The 11,141-nt window shown below is 43.9% G+C and overlaps 2 protein-coding genes across 2 annotated transcripts; one reads left to right on the forward strand and one right to left on the reverse strand.

Moving 5' to 3' along the window:
* Window positions 1–530: 530 nt before the first annotated feature.
* Window positions 531–2,741, forward strand: LOC120699113 (adenine/guanine permease AZG1-like). The gene is made up of 2 exons (XM_039982980.1): window positions 531–2,542; window positions 2,631–2,741. The coding sequence occupies exon 1, from the start codon at window positions 553–555 to the stop codon at window positions 2,320–2,322; it is 1,770 nt and encodes a 589-aa protein (XP_039838914.1). The 5' UTR covers window positions 531–552; the 3' UTR covers window positions 2,323–2,542; window positions 2,631–2,741.
* A 2,819-nt stretch (window positions 2,742–5,560) lies between these two features.
* On the reverse strand, window positions 5,561–10,430 carry LOC120699114 (CBL-interacting protein kinase 18-like). Its single transcript, XM_039982981.1, has 2 exons — window positions 9,998–10,430; window positions 5,561–7,449 (listed from the first exon to the last, which is right to left on the reverse strand). Exon 2 carries the CDS (start codon window positions 7,140–7,142, stop codon window positions 5,763–5,765), a length of 1,380 nt encoding a protein of 459 aa, XP_039838915.1. The 5' UTR covers window positions 7,143–7,449; window positions 9,998–10,430; the 3' UTR covers window positions 5,561–5,762.
* Window positions 10,431–11,141: the final 711 nt, after the last annotated feature.

Raw genomic sequence — 11,141 nt, forward strand, 5'->3', positions numbered from 1 at the left:
ATACTCAATTGGGTCTGATCTCGAGGGTGGTATGATTTATTTCTTCTGCAGGAGTTCGATACGATACCGAAACGGCCATGAGTTTCAAAGATTTAGTTAAAATTTCCCGTAACTCCAAAAATTTTTAGATTCCAAAACTCTTTTTCAAGCTAGCATTGAATGAGCCGAACACATTCACAAAACAACTTGTTTGTCTAAATCGCGCAATCAATCACTTCGCCCAACCCTCAAAAAGATCTCCAAAATTCCCTTAACAAATCCCCAAAGCTAAAAGTTCCCTCATGTCCTAATCGCAAAAGCATCCCCCCGTTCCTGGTTGTTGCAACAGCAACTAGCAAACCAGATAACATAGCATGATGTTTGTTCCCAGATCACCACATCGTTCACAAACAAAAACACAACAGAAGATAACTGATTGGAATTTTGTGATCTCTCTCTCTCTCTCTCTCTCTCTCTCTCTCTCTCTCTCTCTCTCTCTCTCTCCTGATTTTTTATAAGACTCTCTCTCTCTCTATCTCCGTTACCTCAGCCTACCTTTGACTGTCCACGGCAATGCTGGGGCCCCACATCGCCTCATTAAAAAGATCCCAAACACGCACTCCCACACAGCCGCACACCTCCCCGCGCGCCGCCATGGCCGGCTCCCTCATCCCCAGCGCAAGCAGCGGGGAGCACGCGGCCGCGACGCCCACGACCAAGCTCGGCCGGCTCAACGCGGCGGTGGAGCGGTCGTGGCTCGGGCGGCGGTTCCGCCTCGCGGCGCGCGGGACCACGTTCACCACGGAGCTGCGCGCCGGCACGACCACGTTCCTCACCATGGCCTACATCCTCGCCGTCAACGCCTCCATCCTGTCCGACTCCGGCGCCACCTGCACCGTCGACGACTGCGACGCGCCGTCCCCCGGGTGCAAGTTCCCTCCCGTGGACCCCGGGTACGCCGCCTGCGTGGCGCGCGCCCGCCGGGACCTGATCGTCGCCACCGCGGCGTCGTCCGTGATCGGGTCCTTCATCATGGGCGCCTTCGCGAACCTCCCCATCGCGCTGGCGCCCGGGATGGGCACCAACGCCTACTTCGCATACACAGTCGTCGGATTCCACGGCTCCGGCACGCTCCCCTACCGCACGGCGCTCGCCGCGGTGTTCCTCGAGGGCCTCATCTTCCTCCTCATCTCGGTGGTTGGCCTGCGGTCAAAGCTCGCCCAGTTCATCCCCAAACCCGTGCGGATCTCGGCGTCCGCGGGGATCGGTCTGTTCCTGGCCTTCATCGGGCTGCAGAGCAACGAGGGCGTCGGGCTCGTGGGGTTTAGCTCGTCGACGCTGGTGACGCTCGGCGCGTGCCCGGCGTCGCAGCGCGCGTCGGTGGCGCCCGTGGTGACGTTCCCCAATGGCACGGTGGCGCTGATACCGGGCGGCACCGTCTCCGGGGGCATACTCTGCCTCTCGGGGCGCATGACCTCCCCGACTTTCTGGCTCGCCCTCGTGGGGTTCCTCATCATCGCCTTCTGCCTCATCAAGAACGTCAGGGGCGCCATGATCTACGGCATCCTGTTCGTGACCTTCGTGTCCTGGCCGCGCCACACCGCCGTCACCGCGTTCCCGGACACGCCCGCCGGCGACGACAGCTTCCACTACTTCAAGAAGGTGTTCGACGTGCATCGGATCCGCTCCACGGCCGGCGCGCTCGACTTCCGCGGCATCGGCCACGGCTACTTCTGGGAGGCGCTCTTCACCTTCCTCTACGTCGACATCCTCGACACCACCGGCGGGCTCTACTCCATGGCGCGGTTCGCCGGCTTCGTGGACGACGCCACGGGTGACTTCGAGGGGCAGTACTTCGCCTTCATGTCGGACGCGTCGGCGATCGTCTTCGGCTCGCTCCTCGGCACGTCCCCCGTGACGGCATTCATCGAGTCGTCGACGGGGATCCGGGAGGGCGGCCGGACGGGGCTCACGGCGCTCACGGCGGCGGCCTACTTCACGGCGGCGCTGTTCATCACGCCGCTGCTGGCGTCGATCCCGTCCTGGGCCGTCGGCCCGCCGCTGGTGCTGGTGGGCGTGATGATGATGCGCGCGGTGGCGGAGGTGGACTGGAACGACATGCGGCAGGCCGTGCCAGCGTTCCTGACGCTGGCGCTCATGCCGCTCACCTACTCCATCGCCTACGGGCTCATCGGCGGCATCGGCTCGTACATGCTCCTGCACTCGTGGGACTGGGCGTGCGAGGCGGCCGCGAGGCTGGGCTGCCGCCGGAAGGTCGGAGGCGGTGCCGATAGGAGTAATGGCGGCGAGGCAGAGCAGAGGAAGGAGACGGAATCAGCATAGCGTTTCTTCCGCTTTCGTGCTTTCCCGCTTTTCCTCCTGGATGTATCCCATTGTGTCTCTTTCTCTCCAAATTTCATTTTTTTTCTTCTTTCGATTAGGATTTTAATTAACGTAGGCCACCAGGATCCACCATACTAGGTAAAATAGATCAAAATTCTAGTATACTACTCTTCTATATAGTTTCTATTTTGGAATGAGTTGTGGACGTCCAGTGGCAGAGGTTGGTGTTTCCCTAGCTCAAATGCAAAGGTCTAGAGAGCTTACTAAAAATTCAATCCTGACCTTATTGATCTACTATACTTGGACAGATTGGTTGCTGAGACAGCAAGAAAGCGGCATAAGTGCAACTTGAGAGGGAAAAACTAGATTTTCTCTGCCTGTTTTTGTCACACTTCTGTTCATATGTCAACTGATTTTTTATTGGTTTTGAGACATTTCCTAGTGAATTCTATTATAGGGAATACAAACTACATGTAAAACAAAAGAGAACATCATTTTCATTCAACGGAGTACCACCAAGGCGAATATTCGACTTAAAGGTATTTGTAGACCACGCAAAGGACACGATTGTCAGGTTTGTTGTATGCTAAAAACATTAATATTTGTATTTTTATCCGATTTTAATGTTGGATATTATGTGATTGTATTTGAATCCAATATTTCATTACTTTTCTCTATTCAATTCCATAACCGCATTTGAAATAGATGTGGAATATCCAACCATATATGTATCTGTAAAGAAAAACTAACCCGTAAAACCATCTTACACTTATCTCTATGACTAATTAGTTAATGTTGTGCACCATTTGAACTATTGAAATTATTATTATAATATTACTAATCTATACAATAATAAAATTTGAAAGAACTGAAAATAATTCTCACCTAGATTAGGCTCATTGTACCCTTCTGGAGGGTCCTCTTACAAGGCTGAAGGTTTGATAGGATGAGCGGAGATCCATGGTTTTGATGTTTATGCCAAAAGCCAAATATTTTTCATCACTAACCAGCCTCTCCTTTCCTTATGCGCCCACCAGTAAAGTGTCAACTTTCCTTATGTTCACCCCAATCAAGAATTGATCGCCAATCAATCATCCTCTTTTCTTTTGCGGACGTCAATTAATCCTCAATTTAATTTCCTACAGAAACCGATAATATGGTGATATCTTTCCATATACGTCAGAATTGTTTGTTTCCATGTACATTGTGGCAACAATGGACAGTAACAGTCAGTGATCATGTTGGATAGTCCTTTCAACCCTACAGTGGCTCCAACCGCGCCTACCATCCTTCTACTCTCCATTTGTTTTATTTCTTTGTTAATCATGGACTCATGGCGTACGCACTTTCCATTACCAATTATCAATCAAATTTGCCAATCAACATTGATTGATACATGTCCAGATTATTTTCTTTGTTTTATAGATGTATATCAAATGCATCACTGATTTTACAAATTGGTATGCTAAAATAAATGATTGGATTAGCGACGGCAACGCATCACACGAGCGAGAGGACAGGCGGAGGCGGCGCTGTGGGGATGGCAACACTTCTGGGGCCTGCCCCTTTTGCGTGGAAGCGCATGGACAACATCCCCCAGGCACGCGCGCCAAGGCAGAGTGGCGGGCGCAGGGGTTGCCATGTCCCTGTTGGCTAAAACAGCTGTAGGCCGGATTCAGTCAGGCTCGCAACCGCGGGCTCAGACCTATAGGATATGATTGTATTTATTGTCGATGAAAAAGGTTATTCAGCTGAAAAACAAATCTTGAAATACCCAAAAATTATTTTGAAGAAAAGAAAAATATCCTCAAGCATCCAAAATTCATGAGAAAAATCTCGAAGGTAGAATTGGACACAATAAACCTAAATAAAATATTTGAAGCTCGTTAAAAGGTTTCTAGAACTTCCAAAAAAATAAAATTGGATTAACTGTGGAGAAAAGAGAATAAATCCAGAAAAAATCTGGTAAATTGCTAGAAAGATCTAAATGATGGAGAACGAATTAGAAAATATATTTGCATCCAAAAATAGAAAACTTTGGGGTGTGACACTTGGCTGTTCACCAAGGATGAATGTCCCAGATTACCCAATTGAGATGATTGTAATATGCGAAAGCAGCCATGATGACATGCTCCTTTTAGACTTCTATTATAGCCTTGTTAAATAGGCTCATCATCAATGCAATGTCAATTATAGGTGGTTTGGAAAAGAGATGTTATAGTGGTCAAATTTCCCAGCCTAGCTGATTTTTTAGATGAAAAGCTTTGTGCACATGAAATTATTTCTCTAGAAAATAGTTCAAAAATATTAAGACTTATTTTAATCTTCTCTACTGATATTCTCAAGAAAAAAAGATATACCTAAGATTCTACTCACAGCACGAATGCTATGAAAACACCAAAATAATCAATGTGAAATAAGCCTCCCTTGTCCCTTCATTGTACCACAATCATGAATCTAAACATATATTTCTCAATTATCCTATATAGCTACACCAAAATTATTACAGTTTTCTTGAGCATAAAACAATTTGTTCACCATGTCTAGATGATCATCCTCAAGTACTATAGTTCACTAGGGTATGATGTTTCTATTCAACCTACTAGTTGATACTCTGAACAAATAAAGATTTGGCCTAAAGAAACTAGATTAACCTTATTTGCAAAGACAATATTTTTGTAAAGGTCGAAGGTGTTCTAATACTCTTCATGTTAGTGTTCAAATGATGATAGGGAGAGAAACATTTTATTATCTATAGCCTTATTGGTTCTTACCACAAAGATGGAAATTATAAACATAAAGAACCAAGTTGACAGCAAATTCATGGGACTCTCGACCAAAGAATGAATATAGAACTACAAGTGGCTAATTGATATTTTTTTTCTCCATTGTCAATCAAAGAAATTATAGTGTTGCATGAGCAAATTAAGTCAATTAGGTACTACCCAACTCTTTCTTCTAACATTCCACCACCATTTTTTTAGATTCATTCCACCACTCCTTAACTTATATTAACAACATAGTATGTCTAAATCAAACATTGTAACTTGCTTCCTTTCCAGCTTTGCCAGACTTTACAATTATAATAGAAACCTAATGAAATATAATGCCTATAATATTCGAGACTGTTATATTGTGAAACAATAATCATCTAGCATATTGCTAGAACTAATTTGATGGAACAGTTCTACATTCACCAATTCAGTGGTGGATTGGCGACAACATAAACAATAGTTAATGATAGACTCATCATAACAACATGATGATGCTTAATATGTTCACAATCCAATCAGATGTTCATGTCAATTTCAGAGAAGCAATAATTCAAAAAGGCCATAAGATAAAATGAATAAAAAAAGTTACAAGAAGATACAATATTTGAATGCTAACTAATGATGGGCTTTACTGTGGAAACATGCTAGTTCAATATTAAGGTAAATCTATAGCTGCTTATGATCTTCAGTTCGCTGACCTTGATGTTCGCCTTGCCATGCCCAAACAATATCTTTGAGTGCTGGTTTCATGTCTTGCTTAAACAAATTTTCATATTCTAGTGTATCCCCATTGTTCTTTTTTATCTCTACCAGATGGAATGAAGGTGTAACTTCAAAGATTTCTGCATCAATAGACAAGACACCTTTCCTTCCTTCACTTTCACCTTCCATTTTTAGCACACCACCTTCTTTCTTCTTTACAGTAAGTTTTGAACATGTGGCAACATCCTCCAGTTTTGATATAATAGTTGAAGCTGATTGGCTAGATGTGAACCTTGCCTCTTTTCTATTCTCAGTCTCCTCAAATAAGCCAGAAAGATTGAAGCCTTCTGAAAGGGAAATAATATCAAAAGCATTAAGGTTAGTGACTTTTGCTGAATCTTGTTTCTGATCAACCATTTTATTGTTCCCGCTACTGCTACCTGTGGATGAGAAAACCACATTAACATCAGTTAGAGCTGAAACTTTCCCCTTCATCTCAATATTCTTTCGGATTAGCTTGCTGTCAAGGCCCTTTTTGAACCAAAAGCATTCCACTATTTTTGTAATTGACATTCTAGTCCTAGGGTTTGGATCAAGAATTCTTGACACTAGCTTTCGTACATCTGATGGAAACCAAGGTGGACATTTGAAATCTGCTTTCCCAATCTTTCTATACATCTCCATCAAATTTGAATCTTGGAATGGCAAATAACCAGCCATAAGAACAAATAGTATCACCCCACAGGACCATGTGTCAACCTTGGCACCATCGTATCCTTTTCGGCTGATAACCTCAGGTGCCACATATGCTGGGGTACCACAAGTTGTGTGTAGAAGGCCGTCTTGGCGCCTTGACTCAGCAAGTGCACTCAATCCAAAATCTGAAATTTTCAGGTTCCCATTCTCATCAACTAGTAGGTTTTCTGGCTTCAGATCACGATGATACACACCCCTACTGTGGCAAAAATCAACTGCACTAACCAACTGTTGAAAGTACTTTCTTGCAGCATCTTCTCTTAACTTACCTTTAGCAATTTTGTTAAATAATTCACCACCCTTGACATATTCAAGAACAAAATATATTTTTGTCTTAGTAGCCATGACCTCATAAAGTTGTACAATGTTTGGGTGCCTCACTAACTTCATGACTGATATCTCCCTTTTGATCTGCTCCATTAGGCCAACCTTAAAAATTTTGTCTTTATCAATCACCTTGATAGCAACACTTTGTGACGTCACTATGTTCCTAGCATGATATACCTTGGCAAAAGTTCCCTGCCCCAATAATTTGCCAATCTCATACTTTTGCATCAAAATATTTCCATTCTTCTCTGCTTCCATCATAAACAAGTCCTTGCAAATGATTATTATAATCTTATATTAACTGTAGCTAGTTGGTAAAATAGAAAACCTCAACCGTCTTCAGAAATTATACGATCTAGCATAGTGATATTGTTGACATTAGTGGCATCACAGTTACTTTCTGATATGCACCTAATGCACACTTGAAACCCTTGCTCATGAAGAACCAATGATTTTAAATGAGTTGGAGAAATGCCCTCCTCTTCACAAGTGAAATCTTTAGCATGCAAATACATCTTTCTGCATTCCTTAGAATAGCTTTACAATGCAATTTGCAGTATTTGCAGCACTGCCAATACATAAAAGAAGCATATTATTTTTGGAGTCAGAAAATAAATTTATTATTATCCAAAATGAATATCAAAAGTTGCAGGTAAGTCATGGCAAAAAATCATATAGATAAATGTGCACATGTGCTTGCAAATAGATATGCAGTCACCTAGTACAGCAGGCTTCTTGGCATTGGGCTCTTTCATTCCTCTCTTTGGTGTTCAGGTGTGACATGCCAAGGCCCATTGCTCCGTGCTCATGTTTCAAGACTATCAAAAAAATTTCAATGGCCTATGGGCACAACAACTAAGTTGATGCACTAGAACCAGTTCGGTCCTAGAAAACCTGAATTTTCAACTTTGCCGACGTGTGACTCAATCACCATATGGATGGAATCTACTCATGCATGCACAATTGCATTTAGATACATTACCTTGCCCGACACAGAATGTGAACAAATGCACCTAATGACTTAGTATGTGTTTGATTGGAGGGTTGATGTCAAAGTTTTAAATCTCTTGCTATAGCTTCCGCTATAGCCCGCTATAGCTATTTCAGGCATGGTACCGCTATTTGAACTCATGTGTAATTTAGCCGTTATAGCCTGCTATAGCTTCATTTAGCCCGCTATTAACTGTTTTTTGAGTCCAGCCGCTAAACTCCTTAGCCCGCTATTTAAAACCATGGTTGATGTGCGTTCGGATGGATTGGACCCATTTTCAGTAGTGATTGGTTTGAGGTCTGTGTGGATCGGATTCAACCCATTCGAGAATATTCTTCCTAGATACAGGTTGAATCGGTTTCTCCAATGAGGGGATGGGGTCGTCCCACTTGCACAGCGTGAAGCACTAGCTCCTGCGAGAGGTCAACTTGAGTAGCGCAGCCTCCGTGTTCGGCTCCAGTGGCGCAGGCAACCTCTGGACCTAGCACGGAAGCATGTGGAGGGCCGGATGACACCACCTGACAGCGCGTGCCAAAGGGACCAAGCCCACGCCATTTCCCTCGGACTCTGCTCCTACGATGAAGCTGGCACAACCATGCGAAAGAACTGCTGCCTTATGTATTTGTCCCCTCATCTTTTCAAAAAAAAAAAAATTGTATCTGTCCGCTCCATTCAGCTCGTACCTCCATGGATTTATGAATATGAGTAATCAAATAGGTTCGCCATACATCAACGAAGCTTCCATTGCAAGCAGTTGAACTAGGATTAAATAGGGGCGATGAATTTCACCCAAGGGCGGTCAGCACTTTATGGTCAGGGAAGAGAGCAACGGGAGGGCCTACATGTTACTGTAGCACAATATGGCCAAATTATGGAGTAATTAGACTTAATGGATTCATCTCGTGAATTAGACTCCATTTATGCAATTAGTTTTATAATTAGTCTATATTTAGTACTTCTAATTTGGGACTAAAGTTTAGTCTCTGATCTTTTTCTATTCCGGTGAATGTCCACTGCCCATGCAATATTCCTTAGAATAATGTCAGTATTCTCCTTGAATAGATACGGACACCGCTTTTGTTCCTATACTATAGTAAGCCATTTCAGTTAAAGGTTAAGTCAATTCAGGAAGCGGAAGTGTATACTGCAATCGTGGAATTAATATTGGTTGAATCATCATGGAAACAGAAAGAATACTAGTATCTCTGTACAAACAAAAGAAAAATCTATGTCAGCATACTCCCTCCGTCCCAAAATACTGCTTCACTCCAAAAATAGTGGAAATACCTGCCGAGCGAGTCAACTAAAGGGTTGATCAATTCCTCTGGCTTAAGCCACTGAAAATTTCCTATTCATCAGCCAACCATCTCACACGGTCACACCATATGACATTGGTCTAGCCATTATAATACACCATATGACGAACCCACCCTGTCGGTGACATAGCATCAGCCACCATCTCCTACAACCTGTTTTCCTCCATCTACGCCGCTAGCTTTCACGAGACTAATCAACATCATGTCTGATTAGAAATTTCGTCACAAGAAAGTAACAACAGTATCACTATCTCTCTCAGTAATACCAGTACAGTTTAGTCCAGCGATCACTCTCTTAATCAGGCTACAGTCTAGTGTACAGCCAGGAGAGGTTATCACTAGTCTGCAGTTTATGATGATTTACCCCACTGCAATTTTTCTTTCTTTACTTTCAGAAATGCAGCAGATGATGATGAAAGGCGAGGCCAAGGAAATATAATGCTCATTGTGTGAATTCCAAAAGCATTTATGCGTTCCCACCCAATTGTTTCAGTAGTAACAATTAGAAAACGATTATTTTAATTTTATTCTTGCACCAACGAACTCTCACAATAGAAACATAAATTTAGATATTTCCCCAGCGATAACAAACCAAATCAGTGACGAAACTAATCTATCGGCAAAAAAAAAAAGCAACAGGTATTAGTACATCCTACGCAGCAAATAGATCAGCGACAAAATAGGTTCCCTCACGAACAGTAGCATCTGAATTTGAGGGGTCGCAATAACGAAAAATAAATAAAAAATATATATATAGTATAGCATAAGACTAACAATAACAAAACATGCAGGCGATTGGTTTGCCATACCAACAAATTGAATGGATCCGCCGCTAGTTCTGACGGATCTGCACTCCACGGCGGCGGCGATGAAGGGGCCCGGAGACGAGCACAACCAGGATGCCTACGGGGAACAGAGGCGAGGCGCGGTTGCAATGGGGAGGATGCCTGGATCTAAATGGCGCGGCGTGTTAGGCGCGGACGGAGATGGAGAGAGCCTGCGAGAGGATGGAGTTTTTGCGGAGAGAACGAAATAAGCTGGGCTCGGACTGGGCGGGTGAGCGGCGAGCCGGATGCGCAATGTGGCTTCACTGGCGCAATCCTCTCGGACAACAATGCAGTGGAGGAGCAGTGAATCACGGGAAGGAATGGCTGGGGCGGACAATTCTCAGTTCTTGTTGGTGGAGGAGGAGGAACAGGGGACTACGGGAAGGCGGGGGCGGCCAAAACAGGACAGGGAGAGGTTGGTGGGCGAGGGCACTGTTCTTTATGGTGGTCCAGCACGCATTCGCTGGGCAAATGGTTGGGGTGGTTTGGGTACCATTTGGTTGGTCTAGATTTGATTTCATTTTTTATTCTCAGCCCCTAATAAACTACTCAAGATCTAATAATAAGGCTGTCAAATGCAGAAGAGATGCTCAAAATTTTACTCTCTCTCGCTCTCTTAAGTATCTATAATCGGGCTGTAGATTTATTTCAATATGTGAACTGAGCCTAGATTGCAGTTTTAGAACATTCCACTCTTGATCAATTCTCTAAGATAAGTTTCAATGCATGGTTTTATTGCAAAGTTAGCTAGAGAAAGACTAAGTAACCGAGCTCCCATGAAACTCTCACTTCTTTCTTTTAATAAATATCTTGCCACATCAGCAAAATTAAATGTCCATGAATTTCTCATGAAACTACACTGACATTGGCATAATATATTCACACGTATAGCGAATAATATGTGCATACATCATTGCACTCCGAGATGAACATCACATACCATTGAGGAACAAAATTTGCGCCGATTCTCTTGTTTGGATCATGCATGGATGCATCATGTAGGCATGCAGCGTCACTAGAGGTTCTGTATTAAAACGATCCCATGCATGGATGCATGCACGCATGCAGCCTTATTGGAGAATGGTGCATCATAAAACTAGAGTAATCCTGCGAAATAATTTTCTTT

This window comes from Panicum virgatum, chromosome 3K (genome assembly GCF_016808335.1).
Source record: "Panicum virgatum strain AP13 chromosome 3K, P.virgatum_v5, whole genome shotgun sequence".
In the NCBI taxonomy this organism is placed as follows: Eukaryota; Viridiplantae; Streptophyta; class Magnoliopsida; order Poales; family Poaceae; genus Panicum; species Panicum virgatum.

Bases quoted from the DNA above. Each gene is read 5' to 3' on its own strand.
- LOC120699113 (XM_039982980.1), top strand. From the start codon at position 553: ATGCTGGGGCCCCACATCGCCTCATTAAAAAGATCCCAAACACGCACT.
- LOC120699114 (XM_039982981.1), bottom strand. From the start codon at position 7,142: ATGATGGAAGCAGAGAAGAATGGAAATATTTTGATGCAAAAGTATGAG.